Source organism: Cimex lectularius, unplaced genomic scaffold (genome assembly GCF_000648675.2).
Source record: "Cimex lectularius strain Harlan isolate CLEC.00 unplaced genomic scaffold, Clec_2.1 scaffold9, whole genome shotgun sequence".
NCBI lineage: Eukaryota > Metazoa > Arthropoda > Insecta > Hemiptera > Cimicidae > Cimex > Cimex lectularius.
In genome coordinates, this window is record NW_019392733.1 from 309,594 (window position 1) to 334,494 (window position 24,901).

At 34.9% G+C, this 24,901-nt stretch overlaps 1 protein-coding gene across 2 annotated transcripts in view; it reads left to right on the plus strand.

Moving 5' to 3' along the window:
* Nucleotides 1-24,901, plus strand: part of LOC106665399 — a 621,066-nt gene that overhangs the window by 175,970 nt on the left and 420,195 nt on the right. For both annotated transcript variants that reach the window (XM_014391809.2, XM_014391810.2), the window contains exon 3: nucleotides 14,111-14,281. In XM_014391809.2, coding sequence (XP_014247295.1) covers nucleotides 14,111-14,281 — 171 coding nt within the window. The remainder of the gene's footprint in view (nucleotides 1-14,110; nucleotides 14,282-24,901) is intronic.

Here is a 24,901-nt window from a genome sequence, read left to right on the forward strand (position 1 = left end):
GGAAAAACGAAATTTTTCTAATAAAATGGGATTCTGGGCGATAGGAAATAACGTCGAATTTGACATGAAGGAAACTGAAGTATTGAAGTTACCGTTGTAGTCCCCTTATCTGATAAAGTTTTGAGTTACTAGTACATGTTTGTACAGCTTTTCTGTAAGCGCCAATTCTTTCTATGCTTACGGAGTCAAACAAAATGTTAATAAACTTTCGACAAGAACTTTTTCAGTGATATTTTTGGCGAAGGTCTCAGTAAAATAAATAAACGCATCCAATTGGGTTTTTATTATTTTTTATTAATTCACTACTTTCGTGGTCCGCTTGACCAATTAATACATTACAATTAATTAAGGTGTTTAGTTGAGATGAAAAAAAGTTAATGGCACGAGAGGGATTGGAACCCACGACTTCGGCTAGATACGCCGCTGCTCTACCACCTGAGCTATGGTGACCTCGATCCACTCGGACATCAACTCCCCATCTCAACCCCAATGGCAAATGGCAAAAGGAGGGAAAACTCATAAGGTGGGGTTGAGATGGGTAGTTGATGTCCGAGTGGATCGAGTTCACGATAGCTCAGGTGGTAGAGCAGCGGCGCATCTGGCCGAAGGTCGTGGGTTCGAATCCCTCTCGTGCCATTAACTTTTTTTCATCTCAACTAAAAACCTTAATTAATTGTCATTATTTTTTATATTATAGTAAGCCACATGTCTGTCAGTATTTTCAGAGCCAAGAAAATCTTACTTAAACTTTAGACACGAAGTTTGGGAAAACGTAGATTTACGATTTAACCAATTTTTGCACAAAGTCACAATTGATAAATGGCATTTCATTTTCTCTTTCTCTTGGTGTGATCAAATTTACAGTAGGATTGATATTTAGCCGATACATTGGACTTTATGAAATAAATTTCACAAAGGTTCAGGTAACCTGAAAAGTGAAATATTTCTAATAATATTGGAGACTTTGGACAATAGAGACTTTTTAGTCTGATTTGACATCTAGGATAACCTCCTGAAGTATGTGTGGTGATTAGTGACAGTTAGTCGATAATTATTCAGATAGCCTTTTATAGCAGATGTCGTTTAGAAATGTTTGAAATTAATCAAGTTGTTAAGACACAAAATTGACCTTTTTATCAAGTAATATCAAATCAATATTAAAAGGTGATCAATTACTAAACCATTAAGCGACTTTCTGGCAATTTCATTATTTGGGGACGGCGGTGGATAAGTGGTTAAGGCATTCGACACCTTCTTGCCTTAAAAGAGTGCTGGGTTCGAAACCAGACACAACCTATGGTTTTTAAATTGAAAATAACGTGAAAAAAGTATTTCTTTTAATCCCTCTTCTGGGACATCGGGTAGTTGGACGTTAGTTCGTTCTGTATGCCTGGAATCACATTTTGTATTGGCTTATATAATGAATGGTGATATTGACCACACTTAAATTTTCTAAATTATTCCATTTTCCTTTGTGAAAACAAAAACAAAATAATTCGTAATATCTGAATCTTTCATTGACTTAAACGGTTTTTCTTGTTTGAATAATTTATCCTTTTCTGGAATACCCAAACTGAGGGCGTTTAATTTTTCCGTGCAATTTTTTTTCTAATGTAATGCCCTACATTTTCCCACATTTTTTCCTTAAAATTCTAAAAAAGACGATGCCATTAATTAAACATTTCAACGAATCATTCTAAATATATTGAAGGTTTCATCGCTGTTGTTATAATTCTCGTGTATAAAGTTAGGTTAGAATCTGGTATCATACCTTTTAAAATGGATTTTCAAATAGCGTGAACATAGAGAAATCTATTATATATATTAAACAGGTAGAAATGTGTTGATTAGTGACCGTTAGTCGATGATTAATCAGATATCGTGAGATGCGGTCTGGTGTGATGTAGGTTGCAGAAAAACATTTTCTTTATCGTGCCAACGTTTCGATCTTTATTGAGATCATCTTCAGGGCCTGGGATTTACAAACATTGTTTAAATTTAACAAATACATGTAGGATGTGGAAAAAAGTGAATTTATACAATGCAAAAAAATATATTTTTTATATTCAATCAAAGTATTTCTGTTTATGTTTATTAGATATTGCTGTTTTATGTTTTTACACGTATATAAACATAAAACAGCAATATCTCACTGGCACTATCAACACGACACGCAACAATGGCACAATTTACGCAGAAAACAAACACTTTGTGTGAGTAGAAATATTTTGATTGAATATAAAAAAATTTTTTTTTCATTGTATAATTTTTAAGTTTTATTTTAGTTTTCTATGAAAGTTATAAATAAAGACACTTTATATCATTGTTATAATTTATAAAATAATAGGGTCAGGATACTACAATACAAAGATTAGTCAATGCAAACGCCGAGATAAATTATGTAAACAAAAAGTCACATAAATGATTAATATTTGATTTATGATTTAAAGAGACAAAATGAAATCCAAACAATTATAAACCATTCTGTATTCATATTCATTGTATTCATACTTTACCCAGCTTGACTAATTTTTCAATAAGAAATACTCTGGACAAATAGACAACTATAAAAATTTAAGTTTATGTAGGTCAGTCCTATAACGCTTGAAATTTTGAATTTTGTATTGATTTACGGCCAAAGGTTGTTAACTGCTCAAGGCGCGGTAATAAGGGCTGATATCTAGCCGAGGTGTTAAATAAATGAGCTTGTTACCTTATAATTAAAGATAGATGATGTCTAGGCAAGGTGATAAATAAAGACCTAAGTGTGATTAAGGTATAAGTAAGGTTTACAACCCCGTGGTATCCAGGCACCCTCCTCACGTGTACAATATTATCTTCAAAATAATAACGTATTCTAGCTTTGCAATGTTTATAATCCATCCGGGAAAATAAAAATTATCTTTTCTTTCTTCATTGATAAATTTGAATTTTTTCAAAAGTAGAAACGTGCGCGGTATGTAATTTTAACAGATATGAGATAAGACGTGACTGGAGTTCTTCTTCGGAAAAGAAGAGGCTGGGACTATTTTTCTTATAGGACACGAGTCGGCTGTAAAATAGAAATTTATTTATATATCTACAATGTTTTAGTAAGAATGCGTGTCGGTGATTTATGTGATTTAATGATCTTCTCATTTATTAAATATTAAAATCGATTTTCTTCGAAATTCCTTAATTTTTTCAACCGAGAATTATTATTATTCGTCAAAATATCTATTTTCTTCATTTTTGAAGAGATGATCTAATGGTTGTAACTTTTTTTTTATTTTTTGTAAAACACCAGTTTGAAAATGTGGGAATGTTGCCCTTAGGCAACAGAGGGGTTCAAAGGAATGAAACAACGATTTTTTTTTTTTTTTAACTTTTTTTGCATAAACTTAACAAAAAAGACTTTTGGAATTACAAACAATATAAAATATTCCAAAAATTAACAAGCATTTAACTACAAAATAATTAAGTATAACAAAATAATAACAAAACTTGTGACGGGAAAATCAATTCAGTACAGCTACAATTTTCAATTAACTTTTAATTTCAGTTGTAAATATTTTCGTATGAATTTAGCTTTTTTGCCTTTAAAGAAAGAGGTATTGCCATTAAAACGGAATAATTTTAAATTTAAAAAGGTGAATTTGAAGTTAAAAAAGGGTTAATTTCAAATTAAAACTGGCTAATTTGAGGTATTAAAATGGTTAATTTGACTGAAAAATGCTATATTGGCTGTACCCAAAACCACACTCATGTTGATGTTGAAAGGTTTATTGTGCAAATGCCCTAAACCGTCCTATCTCCACGAGAGGGGAGAGAGAGAGAGAGAGCGCGAGAGCGAGCGAGAGAGAGAAAGAGAGAGAGAGAGAGAGAGAGAGAGAGAGTGAATGAGTAAGAGAAAGAAAAAGAAAGACAGAAAGGCAGAACGGAAATAAAAGAGAGTGAGAAAGGTAGACAAAGAAAGAGAGAAAGAGACAAACAGAAAGATAGAGGGATATATAGATTTAGAGAGATAAATGGAGATAGAGAGAGAAAGAATCAGAAAAGGTGAGAGAGGGACAAACAGGACGACAAAGAGGTTGACAGAAATACAAACAGAGGGTCAATCAAAAATTTAGAGAGAAGCAGAAGCTGCTCCCGATCGATAGAAAATGCAGCTCTATCGAAACCTCAAGTAGGACTTCCGGCAGACGGCCAGGCATCGGTTTTATATTTTTTTTATTTAAGTGGAATACTAACCACTGTTCAGAGGGTAAAATACCCCTTGAGCTGCTCTCCAGTTCTCATCACGAACCACTACGAACCGAATATCAATTGCAAACAATGGGGCTTGGTTAGCTTGCGCCCGTATTTCAGTTATTTCCGCGTGAAGAGCTTGCATCTGCAGTCCGCGGTGTGTGACTGATGGCACACTCGACAATCATTAACGGGGACCTGCGCGGTCCTCGCCAAACTGTCTGCTGGCTTAGAGTGTTTGCCTACCACCCATGGCTGCAGTAAAACTAGAAATCCCCTTTCATCCAAGAAGGAAAAGGATTGAGAGTAAGAATTTTTATATATGACTGTTTGCAGGAAGTCCTTGGCGATGGGATCGTCAACCCCTTCGCCACTTCACGCTCCACTTCTCCAAACCAAAAAACAATAGTTAAAAACCCGCCACCTACATGCACAATAATTATAAAATGCCCACCACCAATCAGTCTAGTTTAGTAAAAAGCAAAATTTCAGAACAAGGTTAGTTTCTTTTTTAAATCCTAAACTACCGAATTATTTACTAACAATATAACTAACGCGATCAACCTATTGTATTTCATCCCGCTTGTATTCCTAATCCCTTGTCCCTAGTACCGGCTGCGACCGCTCCCTGTTTGTCCGATACACGGCAAGCATTTTCATACACAATTCACTCAGGAAGGGTTTGCGCTCTTTACCTTTTAACCACTCTTTCCAGATATCCGACCATTCAATTCCTTTCCACTGCATTTTCAACATAACCTGTACTCCATAGTGCCAACCGCTCCACAATCCCACCTGTCACATTTGTCCAATCTAAATCGTTTAAACCAACTATTACACGGACCATGACCCGTAACCAGTCGGTCACACCAGGGGTCCACTCGACTCGATGACGACTAAGCGATACCCAGCACGGAGCGCCCCAGACCCTCATGCCCAAGCGACAATAGTGCCATCTACTCGGCCAAATGGCTATCCTATATTCATCGAATGCCTTTCTCACAACTTCCATTCCCAGAACTTTGACAGTTATATTTCCTATCCTCGTCCCTCACGGATCAACTCGTGCCTCAATTTGGCCTTATATAAGCTCAGGTCCGCCGGCAGAACCGTCGTCGCCATTACAGGCAGCGCCACCGCCGGAACTGTCCGTGGCCCCTAACATCGACAGATCTCTCTTTCGACACTTCCAATTTCACCCTCGCACATCATTCCTTCATTGTCTTTACTGTCTTGCTCGCTCTCTGCTTAATCTTGGGCCTGGAGAGCCTGAGGTCAGACAACTCAGATCGTCCACAACTCGCTTAGAAGCGGGTAGAACACCAAAAACCTCAGGTACGGTCACCGACCCCTGTGGACATCCTCTCTGCATTCATACTAACAAAATCCTGTCCTAAGCTCATCGTCATCTTTCCCTCCCATATGCTATAACGGTACCATGTTCCGTTCACTCCCAGGTACAATTACCGCCACTTGGCATACGGCCAACAAAGTCTGTCAAACGCACTTAATGTCGAAAACAAGCCATAACTTTTGTTTGGCTCATCCACTTCTTTATTCATGCTCAACAGCACATCATCCACAGAACGTCCTCTCCCATATCCGTCCTGGTCTCAGTGATAGCAAGCTTTAATCTGCTCTTCTAGGATGACTCTTTCGAGTACTTTTCCCAGCACAGGAAGTAAGCAAATTAACCTCAAGGATCGAATCTCATTAGGGTCTCCTCCTTTCGGAATCTTGATAACATCCACTAGATATCTTCGCGACATCAGAGCTATACCTCTTTCACCATTTTCACAGTTTACATATATATACCACCACACCACTTGGTCACATTCTATGGCTTTGCACATGTTAAAATTATGAAGTTCGTCGCAGATGTTAAACTCCTCAATCTTGTTCACATCAGAGGAGTCGTGCGACGATTCCGGTTGCTCGAATTCCCCGCACCACAAAACAGGGCGGCCCCCAGGACTGAGCACAAAGAAGCATAATATGATCTACAATATATTACGGGGGTCTTGGAAGGGATGTGCTCATGTGATCAACCAACAACACCCTTCCGACTTCTTTGGAGCCATTCGGGCACGTAACAGCCCAGGAAAGTCCCCTGCCCTTCGGATCCCCGCACGAGGGCACTTCCGCAAATATTTGCCCAGGACAAGTTCTTCTAGGGGCGGTAATCCTAGGTTGTATACGATGTCAGTGTGCTGGTGGGGGTATGTGTATGTGTTTGTGAACGCAGTTTACCTTACCCTCTTGCCTGAGAGCTTTTAATAGAATAAATTTTCATATTGTCTTGAAGTTTTTATTACATCAAAAAATAATTAATTCGAAGGTAAAAATGGTTAATTTTAAATTAAAAAGAGTTCATTTGACGGAAAAAAGTTATATTGGCTCAACCTAAAAGCCACACACATGTTGAATGTTTATTGTGCCAATTTCTTTCTTAGTCTCTGTTTGGTTGTAAGTTATTTTGGACAAATTCTTGAATTTTGTCATCATCCTATGATGATCAGAGCTCTTTGCATCTTCTAAACCAATATTTCACCTTCTGAATTGAATTATGGATAGGACGGTCTACTAAAATCCCGTCGAAAAACCCTAGCTGAGCCTGAGCTCTGGTTTTCCTTTTCCTCCAAAAAATAAATGAATAAAATAAATGACGGAAACGCAATTAGTATTAGAAACTAATGCTTTAATTTTTGTTGTTTCCATGTTTTGCCTGGCACAAAAAATTTACATTCAGCAAATTTGTATAGATTTTTTTGTGTGATGATCAAGCAATATTTGCATTACCTTCCACTTTCATTCCCTTTCATCCTAGTGCCCATTACGATATTGAAAACAGTTTTTAATTAACGAGAGCCACTTTTCTATGGAAAGGATTCGCCGATTTTAGTTTCCCAACGACGAACCTTATAATGCAAATATTAATCGAGACGGCATTCATTTCCCGCCGCGAGTGGAAATCGGTTGATTTACCAAACTTAAAATTAGATTTAAAGCCCGTTTCTCTCTGAATTGTTTCATTCTTATGACCTGTGGGTTTTTATTCAGTAGTTGAAGAGAAAACCGTGAAACCAAGAGTGATTTGTATTATCTAATAGTTTCATCAGAACTTTATTTCCTCAACAATTATTTTATTAATATTTATAAGCGTTTTAAGGAGTAACTATTTAAGAAAACGAATATATAACGTCAATGAAACAAACCGACTTTTTTCGGGACAAAATCAAGCCATTTTCCTCCTCTTTAATTTGTATTTGGTTAAAAACCTCGAGGTAAAATGAAATGTAATTAATTATTTTCCACGACCCTCTAATTGTTTTAAATGTAGGGTTTAACACATAAGGCTGAAAGGTAAAGGAAAATTAAAACTGTATTTACAGGTGGGTTATTCTATTTAAAAAAAGATCTTCCTACTTACTGAGAGTTAAATTGATTTAAATCTTTCGTGAAAATTTAATTACCGAGAAATAACTCGTAACTATAAATTCTCGCTTTGAAATGCAATTAACTTATTATCTATCCCGTATATTTTGAGAAAAAGGAAAAATAAATAGTGTGCTATAGTGTGCTTATCACTACGATATTTGTACCCTAGGACAATCAATGGAATTAAAAACGCATATAAATATTTTATCTATAATTTATAATTTCATATTAATCACTAGGGCTATGGAATATATGCATTTGCATATTTTTTCTGGTTAACTAAAACCTACAGGTTTAACAAACTGTATATGTTTGAAAGCATTTGGAATCAATTTAAGCTATATTTATTTTGCATATTTGTGCATATATTGCCATCAATGCATATTTTTGCATAAACGGGTTGTAATTGCATATTTTTTTACATATCCGGCACATCGGTATTTGGCACGTCAAATTTTACTGCTTCTGAATAGGCAAAAAATATCCGAAAAAGTGCTACGGGTTCCCAGTCTTCCGTTTCCACATAATGAACGAGTTTGTGCTTGTTCAGTTGCTGCTCCTCCGCGAACTTTCGGTCGCCTTTGCTTCTCTTGGAATAGATGTAGAAAGGAATAGTGTTGTACCACTGTAAATGTTCTCTTGCAATAGTTCAATTGGATTCATGGAAATATTACGACCTCAGATCTCTTCTTTACCTACCAACATACGAACATAGCTGTACCCAGTCTCTCATGCATTCACGTTACATCGTGAAGCAGTATTCGTGTGTTGTAAACTGACTACTCCTAAAATGCCGAAAGCCACCGCAAAGACGAATGATTTTTTTCAAAAGTATGTGCGTGAATTTTCCAGTGAGACTTTTAAGGGCGATGCAGACGTTTTACAATGTGTTTATTGGGATAAACCTGTATCAACAGCTACACGTTTTTTGGTAACGGAGCATATGAAAACAGTAAAACACAAGGGAAATAAAAGTTGGAAGTCTAAGTTTCCACAAACTTTTGTGACACAACTGGTCTGGAAAGTCTGATTTCGATACCGATTTATGTCGTGCTTTAGTTAGAGCTGACCATCTACAAACTAAGCCACCCAGAATTCAAGGTTTTTTTGGAAAAATGGAAAGGGAAAACCATTCCCCACGAAAGTACCCTCATGAAATTTCACCTGGATCTTAAATACAATGAAACACTCCATAAAAGCAGAGACGTCATCGAAAATAGACCGATCTGGGTCTCGATGTATGAGACGGAGGATTTTTTAAATTTATTTATTTATTTTTTTTAATGCGTTTTTCTTTTTTAATAATAGCCATGTTATATTCCTCTTGCCACTGTTTCTCTATTCAATACTTCAAAACTTTGATGTTTCCTTATTTTCTCTCATGGTAGTTTCGCATATTTTCAGCTTTAAATTGCAATTTTTACCAAATATGTTTACATATATATGTCCATATTTGACTGTTTTTATCGCACATAAATCACAGCCTTATTAATCACATACAATCGCTCTCTGAATCATTCAACAAATCTGTGAAACACAAACTCTCAGTTCACTCCCCCAATCATTCTCTCATTCTTTCAATCTCACTCTTTCTATTTCTGTATTTTCTGTAACTTCCTCGGCTCTAATTTTCACTCTCTCAATCCCTCTCTCCCCCTATCACTCTCTCCCTCACCCACTTCCTCTCTTCCTCTCTCCCTCACTCTCTCTCCCTCTCACTCTCTCTCTCCCTCTCTCACCCTCTCTCTCTCCCTCTCTCTCAATCCCTCTCTCACCCCTCTCTAGCCCCTCTCTTCCTCTCCCTCTCTCTCTATCCCTCTCCCCCCTTCCCCCCTCTCCACCTCCTCACTCCCTCTCATTCCCTCTCTCTCTCTCTCCCTCTCTATTCCTCTCCCCCTCACCATCTCATTCTCTCTCTCTCTCTCTCTCTCTCTCTCTCTCTCTCTCTCCTCTATCTAACGATGTACTTATTTACATATCACTAATCTATTTATATATCCTTCTATTTATCTATCTGTCATTGTAAAAATCTTTCACACTCATTGTTTGGCAACTCAGGCTTACACACGATCCCTTTTCCTCCCTTTCTCTTAACCTTTCTCTCTTTCTCGTTCACCTTCTGCCTGCTTATATATATCTATCTCTCTATCCATTTATCTATATTTCTCCCACTCATACATTCTCCACTCTCTATGTATATATCCACTTATTTATCTATCTTTAGATTTGTTTTTGTATCCTTCTTTTTATAACACTTATTCACTCACCGAAAATATTTTTATCTTTCTCGTCCCTCTCTCTCTTTCTCTTTCTGTCTCTATCTTCCCATCTATCTATCTCTTTTTCTCTCCCTCTTTCGGTCATAATATAACATGCTCTGTCTAAAAATAAATCTTATAAGTTTAACTTATTCTCACTTTAATCATTTACGTTATTGTTAAATTTTACAATAAATTATTATTTTATTTTTAAGTCTGATGCGACTACAAACTAAAATTATAATTGCTATTATACATTAAATGTAAGAAATGTCCTAAAGATAGTCCCAGATACCTCACTTTTGTAGCTATTTTCAAAATTAAATCGTTTATCAATACATGATTCAATCAATCAATCTCATTACCACACTAATTTTGGGTGTACAGTAGATAGGTCTATGGTACGTATATTATGTTTAGGGAATAAGTTTTTCTCCTTGAGGGTAAACGTTGGTTTGGAACTGTGGAAACCACATTTCTGTTAGTTAATTAATCCAAGTTAATAGCTCTCATGTTATTAGATGGAATTTGATGAGAAACGTTTGTTCTCTACAGCTTCCCGGTAACGAAACGGTCAATTCCATAGAATACTGTTTCCAACTCTGCCAACAAGACATTTTCAGCCAAAGAAAATTTTGCAACTCTTTCTGATATTAGTTGCCCATGAACCATAAATGATACAAATTTGTAGCCACATTCAATAAAAATAAAAAAATGAAATAATTTAAGTGAATAATTCAACAAACATCATTTATCTAAATCAATATATTATTAAAATTTTCTCTCACTCTCACACACATTCTCTAACACTACTTCTTTCTCTCTATATCTCATTCCTTTCTCTCTATTTTTCGCTCATCCCTGTATTTTTCTCTCTTTACCTATATATTTTTCTCTATCTCTATTGTTCCTTGTATTTCTTTCTCTCCCATTATCCTCTCCACCTCTCTCTTCTCGTACTCTCTCTTTCTGTGTATCTATTTGCCTTCTCTCCTCTTTCGCTCTTATCTCTATATTTTCTGTTTCTCTTTTCACTCTCTCTCTCTCTCTCTTTCTCTCGCTCTCTCTCACAGTTTCCTCTTTCTTAATTTTTCTTTCTCCCCTTAATTTGCTATCTCACACATTCTCTTTTTTCCCTCTATTTCTCTCTTTCTTTTCTCTTTTACACTATCTTACTTCTCTCTCTCTTTCTCTCTCTCGTTCTTTATCTCTCTCACTCTCTCTCTCTTTATCTCACTCTCTCTCTCACACTCTCTCTCTCGCTCTGCCTTTTCCCTCTCTTGCTCTCTTTTTTGTATTTTTCTGATCTAGCTAATGTTCACGAAATTAACTACCGATTTCGAAATTGAATATTTAAAGATGTACTGGTAAAGTTATTTACAAATATAGCAGATTTTTCACGTCTTCTATAATTAATTTTCAGGCTCGGATTTGGTGAACGTATTTTTGTGAATTATTACGACATATCAACTACAATGAGAAAAGCTGGTCGAAAATAATAAGTTAGCCGTGAAGATCTATTTTAATTGGTGTATGTTTTTCCCTAGTTTACTAAACATTTATAAAAATAAACAATAGCATAAAATTTATTTTTAATCCGGCCATTGAGATTCCACCAAGTCAAATATAAAGCCCGTTTCATAGACGTTTTGTCATGCATATCAACAATCTGAGAATTCAATTTTCTCCATAGCTTCTCTTTGGCCGTGGTTGAACAAACAAATAAATCTCTATATCTATAAAAAAAGACGATTGAAAATATTCCATAACTACTTTTTTACATATATTTATGTATTAAAGTTTACTTATACTGCTGCTGAATTATATGTTACATATTTGAAAAATTTTTATCCATTTCACAGAACATTTGGACCATTATGTGCTTTTTGGCAACATTCTACAAAAACAAAGAAAAACAAAAGATGAGGTAAGTTAACCTCTTTTTGTGACGAACAAAGGAAAAAAACCCATGAGGGTCATGTTTTAAGGTGTTTTTCTCCTCTCTCTTTTTACCTTCGATCGTTGTTATGGTTTTTTTTATATTAATCGACCAGTTCTTTTGGGGTAAAGTTGATTAGGTGAAATTTAAATTAACATCACGTGTTGACAACCACAACATTTAAAAAAAAAGTTAGTATACATTTTATTAAAACGACGACATTCTAATTTATTATTATTAGTTTAATAATTTTAATGTGTATAACTTTTAGATATTTATATTTTACATACCTTACCGTTTTTGAAAATCTATATATTTTATTGAATAGTAACTTGTATCCTTTAATTAATTTTTAATTAACATTAACAACAAAATTTAAAATATAAATAATTTTTTAAACTTAATTTATACATAAAAAAAGGCTGGGGCAATAGCTACAACTTCTCCCGGATTAGCCTTCCTTTTAATTTTGCTTGTAGACAGAAGGACCTCGACGGAGACAAACTATTTAATTTAAATTTCACCTAATCAACTTTCCTCCAAAAGAACTAGTCCATTAAAATTTAAAAAAAAACCATAACTACGATCGAAGGTAAAAAGAGAGAGGAGAGAAACACCTTAAAACATGACCCTCATGGTTTTTTTCTTTGTTCGCCACAAAAAGAGATTCACTTACTTCGTTTTCTTTTTCTTTGTTTTTGTAGAATCTAGACAAAGAGCACATAATGGTCCAAATGTTCTTTGTAATGGATAAAAATAGTTGTCTTTCTCAAATATGTAACATATAATTCAGCAGTAGTGTAAGTAAATTTGAATATATAAATGTATGTAAAAAAATTAATACAGGCCCTGATGTTGTGACTATATCTCGCGAAAGCTCGGCGAATTGTTTGCATAAGTTTGTAACTTCATTCAAGACCTGATCCTCTTCAACATGAATTTATTAAACTTTTTAATTTTGATTCGAAATGCTCTCCACCCTCCGCAAATGCACAAACGGGCCCGTTTTCTCATATAGCCACTCCAACTCGAAAGTTCAATTTAAGTTTACGTTTTTCAGCAGCGGACAGCATCAGTTGCTTTAAAATAACAACACAGTGTTAACAAAATTTTACAAGATAACTAAAAACTTTTTAAATCTAAAAACTCTTTTATTCCGGGGAATAATAATACAATAATCCTATGATCAATGTTGCAGTCGTGTTGGTAAATAAGTAAATACTTCCAACCCAAATTAAAACAGTTTAATAAATTCATTCAAAAGTTTTTTTAGTTTTTATTATTATTCCACCTTACCAATCCGTCAACCGCGGTTTTCTCCTTTCCTTCATCAATTCTCTACATCTTTGACAAAAGAATTAAAATACAATTATACAACTAAAAAGGATATTAAATGGAGTATGTTTTCTAAAATTTGTTGATCTTTTCTAGAACCTAATATTTCTAGGTTTGGAAATATTAGTTTAGAATCAGCATAGTAAGTTTTTCAACTTTGAAAAAAAAAATTTTTTTCCAAAGTTCTGGTAACTAAAATGCTTATTTCACCAACGTTTACAAGATCACATCTTACTGCAAATGTAACGTAGTTTTCAATGGTAACAACTAATTTGGCCGAAACGTTTTTGTTTTGGAGTTATCATTGTTTATTTAAAGCAAGGTCGTGAAATCTTAAAAATCAGAAAAAGTGGAATAACTCCGAAACTGGTGAGATTCGGACCATAGTTAATTAGTACTTTTTGGTTCCATTTTGAATGTAGTATCTACTGGCAAAGTTTGTAACGCGGGAAGACGAACACCCTGTATATAAAAGTAAAAATGTGTAACGTATCCTGCATATTTTTTTCCAAACCAACTGAATAAAATACATTTCTTAAAAACAAAAAACAAAAAAATAAAATAACTAATACAAAAAATAATAGACATTTTTTCTCATGTATTTGCACTGTTTTCGTATTAAGGTTGGGCTTTTTTTCCAGAACACGTTTCCAGTTTTCGTTCCTAACTTCACTAATAACACGTCAAAATAAAAGTGTTTATTCGAACGTGCCGAGATTGATGATAGGAAGGAAGCCGGTTAGATTAGTAATTCCGAGGGTTGCCCGTTAAGATATTATTCCACGGGGCGCCGTTGAATCTGACCTCGCTGGAATACAGCTTTGGACCTTTGTAATCGATGTACAAATTACAAATGTTACCGACGCCGTGGAAAATTTTCCACTCACAATTTTATTTTTGTTTTTGTTTTCAGTATCGTGCTCTACGGTGACAGTTACCAAGTGTCAAGCAGCGCTCAGAACGCTACAGGCGTTTCCTTTCTTCGCTCCGACTTGCCTTTGCAGAGAGCCGCAAGTCGACCACGAATGCAACTCGTTCAGGAACTTTTTGTTCGACCACCCTTGTATATTTGTTATAAAAAAAGGTATGCTGTGTTTGTTATATAGAAAGTACTTTAGATGGATACGATTCGGAAGTTTTCAGGAAAAAATTAACTTTGTCGATAATTATGGTTATTTTCATTCGAGAAACTAAGTACTTTTCAAAGATTAATGTTAAACACTTTTAAATGATAATTTGGAAAAAATTTTCTTTGTGCGCATAAGGGCTGCACGTAAGGACACGCATTGTAAGGACTGAATGGATAAAAAACATACCAAATTCACAAAACTTTGTCCCAAAATTACGACACTCCAAAAATTCCATTTTGTTTGAATATAACTAGAACAGACTATATTTCCCTACTGAAAAGCGAGTCAAGTTTTAACTTCACTAGTTTCGTGGTGCGCTTGACCAATTAATATTTTTCAATTAATTAAGGCAATTGAAAAATGGCGAAAAGGAGGGAAAATTCAAAAGGTGGGGTTGAAATGGGAAGTTAGTTCCCGAGTGGATCGAGGTCACGATAGCTCAAGTGGTAGAGCAGCAGTAGATCTAGACGAAGATCGTGGGTTCGAATCCCGCTCGTGACTCTGACTTTTTTATCTCAACCAAAACCTCAATTAAAGATTAATTAATTGAAAAGAATTGATTTGGTCAATCGGACCATGAAACCTAATAGATGTAATAAGCAAAATGATGTATACTTCACTAAAGCTGTCCTTGGCCATTTCATTGCCGCCGAGAATCGAATCCTGATTACACAACATTTGAAAAATGGCAAAAAGGAGGGAAAATTCAAAAGGTGGAGTTGAAATGGGAAGTTAGTGCCCGAGTGGATCGAGGTCACGATAGCTCAAGTGGTAGAGCAGCAGCAGATCTAGACGAAGATCGTGGGTTCGAATCCCACTCGTGACTCTGACTTTTTTATCTCAACCAAAACCTCAATTAAAGATTAATTAATTGAAAAGAATTGATTTAGTCAATCGGACCATGAAACCTAATAGATGTAATAAGCAAAATGAAGTATACTTCACTACAGCTGTCCTTGGCCATTTCATTGCCGCCGAGAATCGAATCCTGATTACACAACATTTGAAAAATGGCAAAAAGGAGGGAAAATTCGAAAGGTGGGGTTGAGATGGGAAGTTGGCGAGCTCAGGTGGTAGAGTAGCGGCGTATCTAGCCGAAGATCGTGGGTTCGAATCCCTCTCGTGACACTGACTTTTTTATCTCAACTAAAAACCTTAATTAATTTAAGGTTTAACTATTTCATAAATAACGATTATGTTAGGAAAACTAATTTAACTGGTCATTGAATTTCTATTATTTTTAAAACATTCTTAATAGTTGAATAATTCGACATGGATCACTTCAAGAACGCAAGTTCTTCATTGATGTTCACGAGAATTAGTTAAATGAAAACAATCGAAAATCTATTTTCAAATTAATAATTATCTCCAAGTCTCAATAGTGTTTAAGGGTTACTTTATCGCACTCGTGTTTTTCACTCTGGCAGTTCAGGGTACAGCCTATGAAAATTTCTGAGAGATTAATGTAGAAAAAATATTGCAAAAGGTTCTGAACTTTTGCCATTGACATCTAACGGGTTAAGTTGGATTTTAACCCGTGCTTAAAAGTAATGACAGTAATTACTTTACTTACTTTCCAGATTGTGAGGTGTGCAAAGAACTAACATATCTGTTTAAGAAAAATAAAAAAATGTATCAAAGAGTATCGTTGAACCTAGACGTACCGAATCTATTCATCGGGTCCTGGGGATACCAGGCATCTCTTCTGAGGTTTCGCGATATACCCCAAAGGATATATGGCATAAAATTGTGGGGTTGCCGAGAAAGTAGCATATCTGTTTTAAAAAAATTCCATAAAAGAATATAATCACTGAGACCAGAGGACCGAACTCTACGAACTTCGTATACTTAATTTTATTCATTAATAAACTAATGTACAGGACAGCAGGGATGGGTTAATCTAGGTAATTTACAACAATTGAAAGCTTTTTACAAATGAAGTTATTTTTCTTTGTACATTATAAGTTGTATTTAATCATTTAATCAGTGGAGGATATATTATTTGTTTTTTTGATTCTAATCAGTTTCAATCAAACAATATTGCGATAAAATCACTTTTAAAAGTTTGTTGATCGATGTTTGAGTTTTCCCATAACCTCAGTTTAACACTCGGAATGAAGTTGGCCCAGGATAAATGTATGAAACGGATAACTCCACGTACCGTTGGCTGCACCATGTCAATTATTTTATATTAAATTTTCAAGTCGGCAGCTTTCCTTTCATATTTTCTAGAGAGAAAAATATCTTCTTTTTATAATGAACAATTACTTGCGACACATGTGCTCACAAACAAGGACTTCGTCATATAACGACTTTTTTCCTGGCAGAAATTTTTCATATCCTAAAACAAAACAGCATTAAGCCCGGAGAACCAAAAATGTTGGATATTCAGCGACCTCGTCCGATTGTGGGAGGTAATCTTTTTCCCAAATGTGTTGCCAGATCTATTTTACGACACTTTGCCACTCAAATCACTCACCTGATTAGATCTAGAGCTTCTGTATATTAAAAATCCTTAAGATAGCGTTAATAGGCAATAACATGCAAAATAAAATGTTATCTAATAGAAATAACAAATATATTATAAGAAAAAGTTACGGCAAAGGTAAACAAAGTTAGTTTCTTATTGTAATAATAATAATAATACTATCAAATAAAATTATAGTATTAGTTTTAAATTAAAAAATTAATTAAACAGAGAAATAACGGAAGAGCTCTTCAATGAATTTAGAAAAGAAAGAAAAAAACTAAGTTAGAATGAAGATACAAAAAACACATATATTTAGATTAAACTAAAAGTTCACTTGTGAGTACGCTTGATGTATAGATGTGATGTGGCGCTGCGGTTGTGCGGGAAAGACTGATGAAGTCGGGTCCACTTATGCTGCGGTGCGGGGAGATGTCAGGCGTGCGGTCGTGGTGAATCAAGACTTAGATCACAACTGATTGTATTGCGGCGGACGAATAATAATAATAACGCCCGTATTGTTGACAGAACAGAACGTTGAACTATCGAATTCACAATACAAAATAACTTATACAAAATTACTGCCTGAAACATCTAAATTTAAGAAACAGAACGCATGCTGTCTTCTTGGCGGTTGTTGGCAAAAGTACGTTTTGAAGTTATTATTCTTTAAATATGACAACAAAATATATATGCAGTCTGATGGTGGTAGCATTTTGTCCCTCAGTTTTGCAGAAATGCTAGTGAATGATAGGATTGTTTCGGTTTTAGATCAGGTCACTTATAATATAAGCCCTTTTGTAAATATGCTGATGACATGTGTATGATTCTTCCGGAGGCTAATTTAAACAATATAGTCATCATGAGTACATAGAATTCGCATATTAAATTGAAAATAGTGACTCTTTTGGTCAAAAACTGAATTGTTCTAATAATATGATACATAGAAATCGTGAGATGAGGTCTGGTGTGATGTAGGTTTCAGACAAACATTTTCTTTATCGTGTCAACGTTTCGATCTTTATTAAGATCCTCTTCAGGGCCTGAGATTTACAAACATTGTTTACAAATAACAATTACATTTTGGATGTGGAAAAGTGAATTTATACAAGGCAAAATATATATATCTTTTGTTTATATATTCAATCAAAGTATTTCTACTCACTCAAAGTGTTTGTGTGAATGGCACAATTACATAGAAGACAAACACTTTGAGTGAGTAGAAATATTTTGATTGAATATGTAAAAAAATATATATATTTTGCATTGTATAAATTCACTTTTCCACATCCAAAATGTAATTGTTATATGTAAACAATGTTTGTAAATCCCAGGCCCTGAAGATGATCTCAATAAAGATCGAAACGTTGGCACGATAAAGAAAATGTTTTTCTGAAACCTACATCACACCAGACCGCATCTCAAGATTTCTAAATAAATATCTATTAACGGTCACTAATCACCACACATTGGTACATAGAGTTTGGCACTAAGTGGCACATGTTTTGGTGTGAGCTTGAAGAAATGATAAATACCCAAATAAAATTGTTTAATAGATTGTCATATTAATTCAATAGATTAATTCAAGGAAGTTAACAAAGAGTAAACAAACCAATAGAAATATGAACTCTTTTCACATTCAAGAGTATAACGCACTTCCCAGTGATATCGCCTAAGTTAGAATACTTGATAAAGAAATAATAATATGAATGAAATGATCTCTCTACAAACTAAACTCAAGGATAAGGAAAAAAAGCTGAATTTACGGAATGTTATTTATAGGGTGTTACAGTGTTAAATACATACTGCCTTAGTGGATTTACACTGAATTTGCTGTTGAATTTCACTGAATTTGCATTTTCATCAATACCATACCGTGATCCAGAGTATTCGTGAGTTCCTGCCATCATGCATATTTTCAGATTTTAGAAGAAAAAAAATAAACTGTTATTAATTTTTAGAATTTTATCCACTAACATGTGATTTTAATTATCGATCATTATAAAAAAATTAAAATAGTTTTTCAAGTAGTTTTTGTGAATAAATTGGCCTGGATGAAGCTTTAATTGCATTGGGACTCGGCTATATTTCAGGTAGCGACAACCTGGGCCCAAAGAGTTATTTAAATGTTTAAAACTGTATGTTATAACACCCTGCAATGCGCTGGGAACCTAGGCCACCAATTACTACAATAACATGCCGGATAATTCATGACTGACTTTACAATAAATCTTCTACCCGTTGTATAATCGACCATCTGCCCGGCGGTTTTGCCTACTTTTAAATTTGTGTTTTAATAATCGGCCAGCTGTGATATTGCAAAATGCTGATACCGGTTTTAATTGAAAACTCGTTTAATTTGTTCCTAATTTAAACCTAAATTTTAAGGAATGATTGACAAATTTATAGCAAAATATAGACTGAGAGAGATGTATTGAAGTTTTTGTTATATTTTATTTATTTGTACTTTTTACGTACTAATGAGAGATAGGAAAAACGCCTTTTTTTAAAGATGGGATCAAAACCGTTCACTCAGTAAAACGAATCAACTCTTTTTCATAGCGCACCGCTCGCGCTCATCAAATTTATTATGCCCAATTCACCCCATTAGTATGCTTCGGGGGTTTTCGAATTTCGGTGTGCAAACGTCAAGCGTTGTAGGAGTGAAGTGTTGAATGAGCCATGGGATGATGTGCAAAGAACTGTAGGAGCAAAGAGCTGTATGAGCGAAGAGTTAGTTGTTGGATCAGTGAAGGTGACGGGCAAATGGGGTGAAGTGGTCTTATATTTAATACTTATGCCTTATACTACTTCTTTACGTTTTTAAGTTTATTATTTATTGTAATGATAAGGAATTACGGAGTTGCCTACAGATGCACTCGTAAAAAAAAGGAAAAAGGAGGGGTGACCTGAGGGGGAGGTGGTAAAGACCAAACTCAAAATTTATTGGCAATTACTGATGGGTTGCAGATTGGTACCGGTTTGGAGGGGGTATTTTGTCACCACTCCTTTTTCAGAGCATCACATTGCTCGCTCAATAAAGTGGGTTGAGTTTTTTGATTAACTCGTAGCTAGCTAGAGCTTTAAAAAAAAATCTGCGTGTATTTTTTTCCCACGATCACAATAGTGACACTACGTCTCACAGGACTTTTTTCATTGTAAATGTACACTGTATACATTTTCCTCATTCAGTCTTGCCCTCCATTTTTTGCATCACTCTGTGATAAGCTAAAGGTGTCGGGGTTTGCTTGGGTAGAATTTAGGCTAAAGGACAGAATTGCAGTGTCATCCAGTGGTAATGATTGCTATAGGATTTACAGGAAAGTCAACAGTATAGATGGTATAAAGGATGGTGGACCAAGAATGCATCCTTGTGGGATTTTTGGGGGATTTTTGAATTTAGGTGTGAAATATTATATAGCGAATATCAGAGCTGCTGCTCTTTTTATCAGAGAGTTCAGTAAATTGAGTTAACTCTTTTGATCAGCTTACCAGCAGAGCCCCATCATTAGCAGAGAATATGTCTGATCTTATTTCTTCACTTGCTTAAGAGTCATTCTTTTATATTGAATTGATAAGAAGACACAACATTAAGTGACAGTAGTCTTTGATAAAAAGGTTAAATAAAAGTGGCACTAGAATCGAGCCCTGCGGGACCCCTGTAAAACAGGAATTGTGGAATAGGAATGCTTATAATACCACGTGCACCAATGGATTCGAATTTCATAAAGTCGTGGTTGACAAGATCACTGGTCTTGGTTATACCGAGAAAAAATTATACAATTTTCCTTTTCGAACTTCGTATTTTCTTGTAAATGTAATAGAGGCCATTCTAGCTGGACAGCTATTTTCTGAACTCAAACTGGAATTTTAAAAATAACTTAAACCTGTCAATTTTTAAAAGGCAATGTGATTGTAATAACCTGCCGCACTTTTTATGAACAGGCATCAAGTTAGCTGTTTTCAGGTTTACTGATGGACGCCCAATTTAAAGAACAATTATTATGTAGACAGTTGGGTTTGTAATATGGATTAATTTGTTTGCAAAGAAGTTTGTGATGAAAAATTAGTGTTACAAACGGGACTCGAACCCACGACATCAGGTTTAGTACCCCGGCACTCTACCACTTGAGCTATCGTGACTGTCGTGTCATAAATTATTTTGGCGAAAAATATTAGGGGGAAGACGACCAACTGTATTTGGGTAAAAAAATAACCCGTTAATCCGATAATTCTTAATGAATTGAAATAAGCAATTGTTCTTCTTAAAATGGACCAGTTTGGGATTTAATTTGTAAACATTTCGGTTAATCTGCTTTATAGGTTTTGACTAGCTTTATGAATTAAAGTTGAGCTTAAAGGTGGTTGGTAATTCTCTATTTTTGATTTGACTATATGTCCGACCCTATTTCTAAACTGAAATGTCAGTTTAGTTTTGTCATTTTTACCTTAAATACGGGGTCAGATTTTTTGAAAAGGTTTCAGTATGTTATAAGAGTTTTACATAGATTACAATTAATTAAGGTTTTTAGTTGAGATGAAAAAAGTTAATGGCACGAGCGGGATTCAAACCCACGATCTTCGGCTAGATACGCCGCTGCTCTACCACTTGAGCTATCGTGACCTCGATCCACTCGGACACCAACTTCCCATTTCAACAGCACCTTTTGAATTTTCCCTCTATTTTTGTCATTTTTCAAATGTCGTGTAATCGGGTTGGATTCTCGAAGACAAATGAAATGGCCACGGAAAAATGGAAAAAAAGAGGGAAAATTCAAAAGGTGCGGTTGAGATGGGAAGTTCAACATCAACTTCCTATCTCAACCCCACCTAATGAGTTTTCCCTCCTTGTTGCCACTTTTCAATTTTCCAATCCCGCTCGTGCCATTAACTTTTTTCATCTCAACTAAAATCCTTAATTAATTGTAATGTATTGATTGGTCAAGCGGACCACGAAATTGGTGAATTTAAGTTTTATTGTACATAGATAGATTTTGGAATTTTGGTTCGACTGGATAATGTATTGGTATCCAAAAAGATTTCAGTTTTGCGATTGCCGAATTCAGATGTAATTGAACTGTTGACGTGAGTTTGATGAAAATGGGACAGCTCGTGGATCCCGCAATAATCTGTTGTTCGTCCGTTTTCGACATAACCGCCTCCAACGCACAAGTCGATATTCCGACTTAACGATAATTCAGCCGTTTTAAACTTAATGTTATAATTCTACATTAATGCCCCGCAATGCGCTAAGAGCCGGGCTAGTTAGCAATTACAACTTCTCGGATAATTCGTGCCCGAACTATATTTCCAACTGCACGTAGAGCCGGGGCGAGGTACATAATTGGGTTAGCCGAGTTCGACCTTGGGTCGATATTAAATAGGCGCAGCACAGAGGCCACAACCCCGAGCTGCTTCTCGCTTTCTCACGTATTTTGTTACCCTTTTTTTCAATTCCATGCATACCGGCTTTAATCAACCCGATCGATCGGCCTTTCACAATCGGACAAAACAAATCCGTAAAGAGTTCGTTGTTGTTGTGTTTGCTTGGACCTTGTTCACAACTCCGACACGCAGAGAACTATAAAACGCTAAACTTTTCTGTCCACTGTAACTACCCATATATGTACCTTACTGTAGAACAACATTACATTCAAGCAGGGTATGTGAATTTAAGAGCAATTGTTTCTAGGGCAAAATCCTATTCTCAGGCGAGATAATGATGATAAGTATGGTTATTAGGAAGTGAGAGTTTGTGTTCCCCAAGCACTGCAGCTTTCTTACTTACTGTACTTTCCTACTTCCTTAGTTCAGTGCTAAGGAGTACTAGATCACTGTCGTTGGCAGAATTCCGGTTATTTCTCGATTGAGCGGTTATTTCATATTTGAAAATATGGGTTTCTTCATGCTGATATAAGTTAGAAGTAAGGTCCTCATTGAACATAGCCATGTTGGGAAGATCTTTTGTCAGATAACAGTGACCGGTAGTCCTATCACTCCTCTGCGTTTAGCCCTCTCTAACTGTAACAATGAGTTTGCCGGTTTTGGTTAGAATTCTTTTGAGGGAAGGCTACGAAAGATTATCGATTTCAATGTATATTTGTTGATGATGATGGAAATTTAGGAAGTGGGGATTTCAGGTTTCCCAAGCACTGTCGTTCTCTGGCTTATTTCTTAGTAATTCCATAGTTAGGTTCGATTATCTCGCCCCATTTTTTTAACAAGCATTAGGACACACAAATATCGCAACTGCTTGTTAATTAATTAATGATTTTTCGTTGCCACACCTCACTCTAGAAGTCTATTAAATAAGATTCTAAGAAAAAGTAATTCGTGGTGGGTAGGAAACAGTTACGTTTCAAATTGATGCCTGTGTTCTATGCCATATCAAAAGCCTAGAAATTCCTGGAATGAACCTAAATTCTTTGTTCTCTAGAACAGAAAAAACTAAAGGACGATTCTGAAACTTCCCTGGATGAGAGACAAAGATGGGTATCAAAATGGAGCGATCCCTAAAATGATTATTTCATCGATTTTGGACATCACAGGAATTAATAGCATTTTTTTAAATGTTTATATAAATAGTTTTAATAAGAGGTCAAATAATCTGGCAAAAAATAAAGTCGTGCTTTATTTTCATGAAAGCAGGAATAAGCTGATGTTCGGAGGGTTTATGGGCTTATTGAACTGAGACCCTAGGCCAGTGAATTGACACTAATCACATTAGGCTCCAGCGGGTATCAACCTAGGTCACTTATTTGTTATTCAATAATTGGGAACAGGCTACTCTCAGGGATGGACATACTCAAGCATCTTGTATTTTTGTTCTGTTTCTTTGCTCAGAACATGATCGGGTTTTTTTGTCAAAACAAAAAGCTAGCTCTGAAGATTTTTAGTTTGGGATTTGCTATAATAAATATTAGTTGGTCAAGCGGACCACGAAATTAGTGAATATAAAGAATATTTTTTTTTTAAAGATACAAAATTCATCTGCAAGGTCCATTAACACTTAGAAAACCAAATTTCAAGACATGAAGTTATTCCCGAAGATTGCTAGCTTGGAGTTAGCTATAATTAATAAAATTATATCGAATAATTGGTAAAAATGAATGTTTTTTTATAAAAAAAAAATATGTACTACACACGCAAATTTATTTATCTCTTGGAAAACCACATTTCAAGAAAAAAAAGTATACCTGTTGATTGTTTATATAGAACTTGCTATATTCAATTAAATCATAATAATAATTGGGAAAACTTGTTTTTTTTGTAAAAAAAATCCACATGCTAGATACATTAATACTTCAAAAATCAAATTTCAAGATAAAACGTTAACCCTGATGACTGCTAGTTTCGAATTTGTTATAATCAATAAAATCATTAAGAATAATTGGTAAAAATGTATATAGTTATTGTAAAAAAAATATAAAATATACATGCAAGGTTAGCTAAATTTTGGAAAACCAAGTTTAAAAAAGTATATCCTGTTGATTATTATTATGGAATTTGTTATAATCAATAAATTTTTAAGGAATAATTGGTAAAAATGAATGTTTTTGTAAGAAAAACAAAAACAAAATTAACATGCATGATGGCACTCTTGGAAAACCAAATTTCAAGAAAAAATTTATCCTGATGATTGTTCGTTTATAATTTGCCACAGTTATTAAAATGGTATAAAATTTACGAAACAAATTTTACATGACAGCTGAACATTTTTTTTTTTAGTTTTTGTAATTTGCGAAATATAATAGTGAAATAATATTCTACGAATGTTACTTTTCATAAATCTTTAATAACTGTAAGTAATAATTGGTTTTACAATAATATTCCCTTTAAATCATTTATCATTCAGTTCCACTTTTACATTCAACTGGACTGTGATGGAAGAGACCGATGTGTCGGTCGATTAGTGACCGTTGAAGCTGTGCCGCTTAGACTAATTAAAAGCTTTTCACAATTTCCCTTGGGACGTTGACTCCCCAATGGCTGATTCTTGCTTTGCTGATCCAATTTATGATCCTTTCGATATTCCGTTTATTGACTGTCGATATCAAATTCAAAGAGCAGCCTGACAGGACCCCTATTGAGGAGGTGAAGGAGTCAA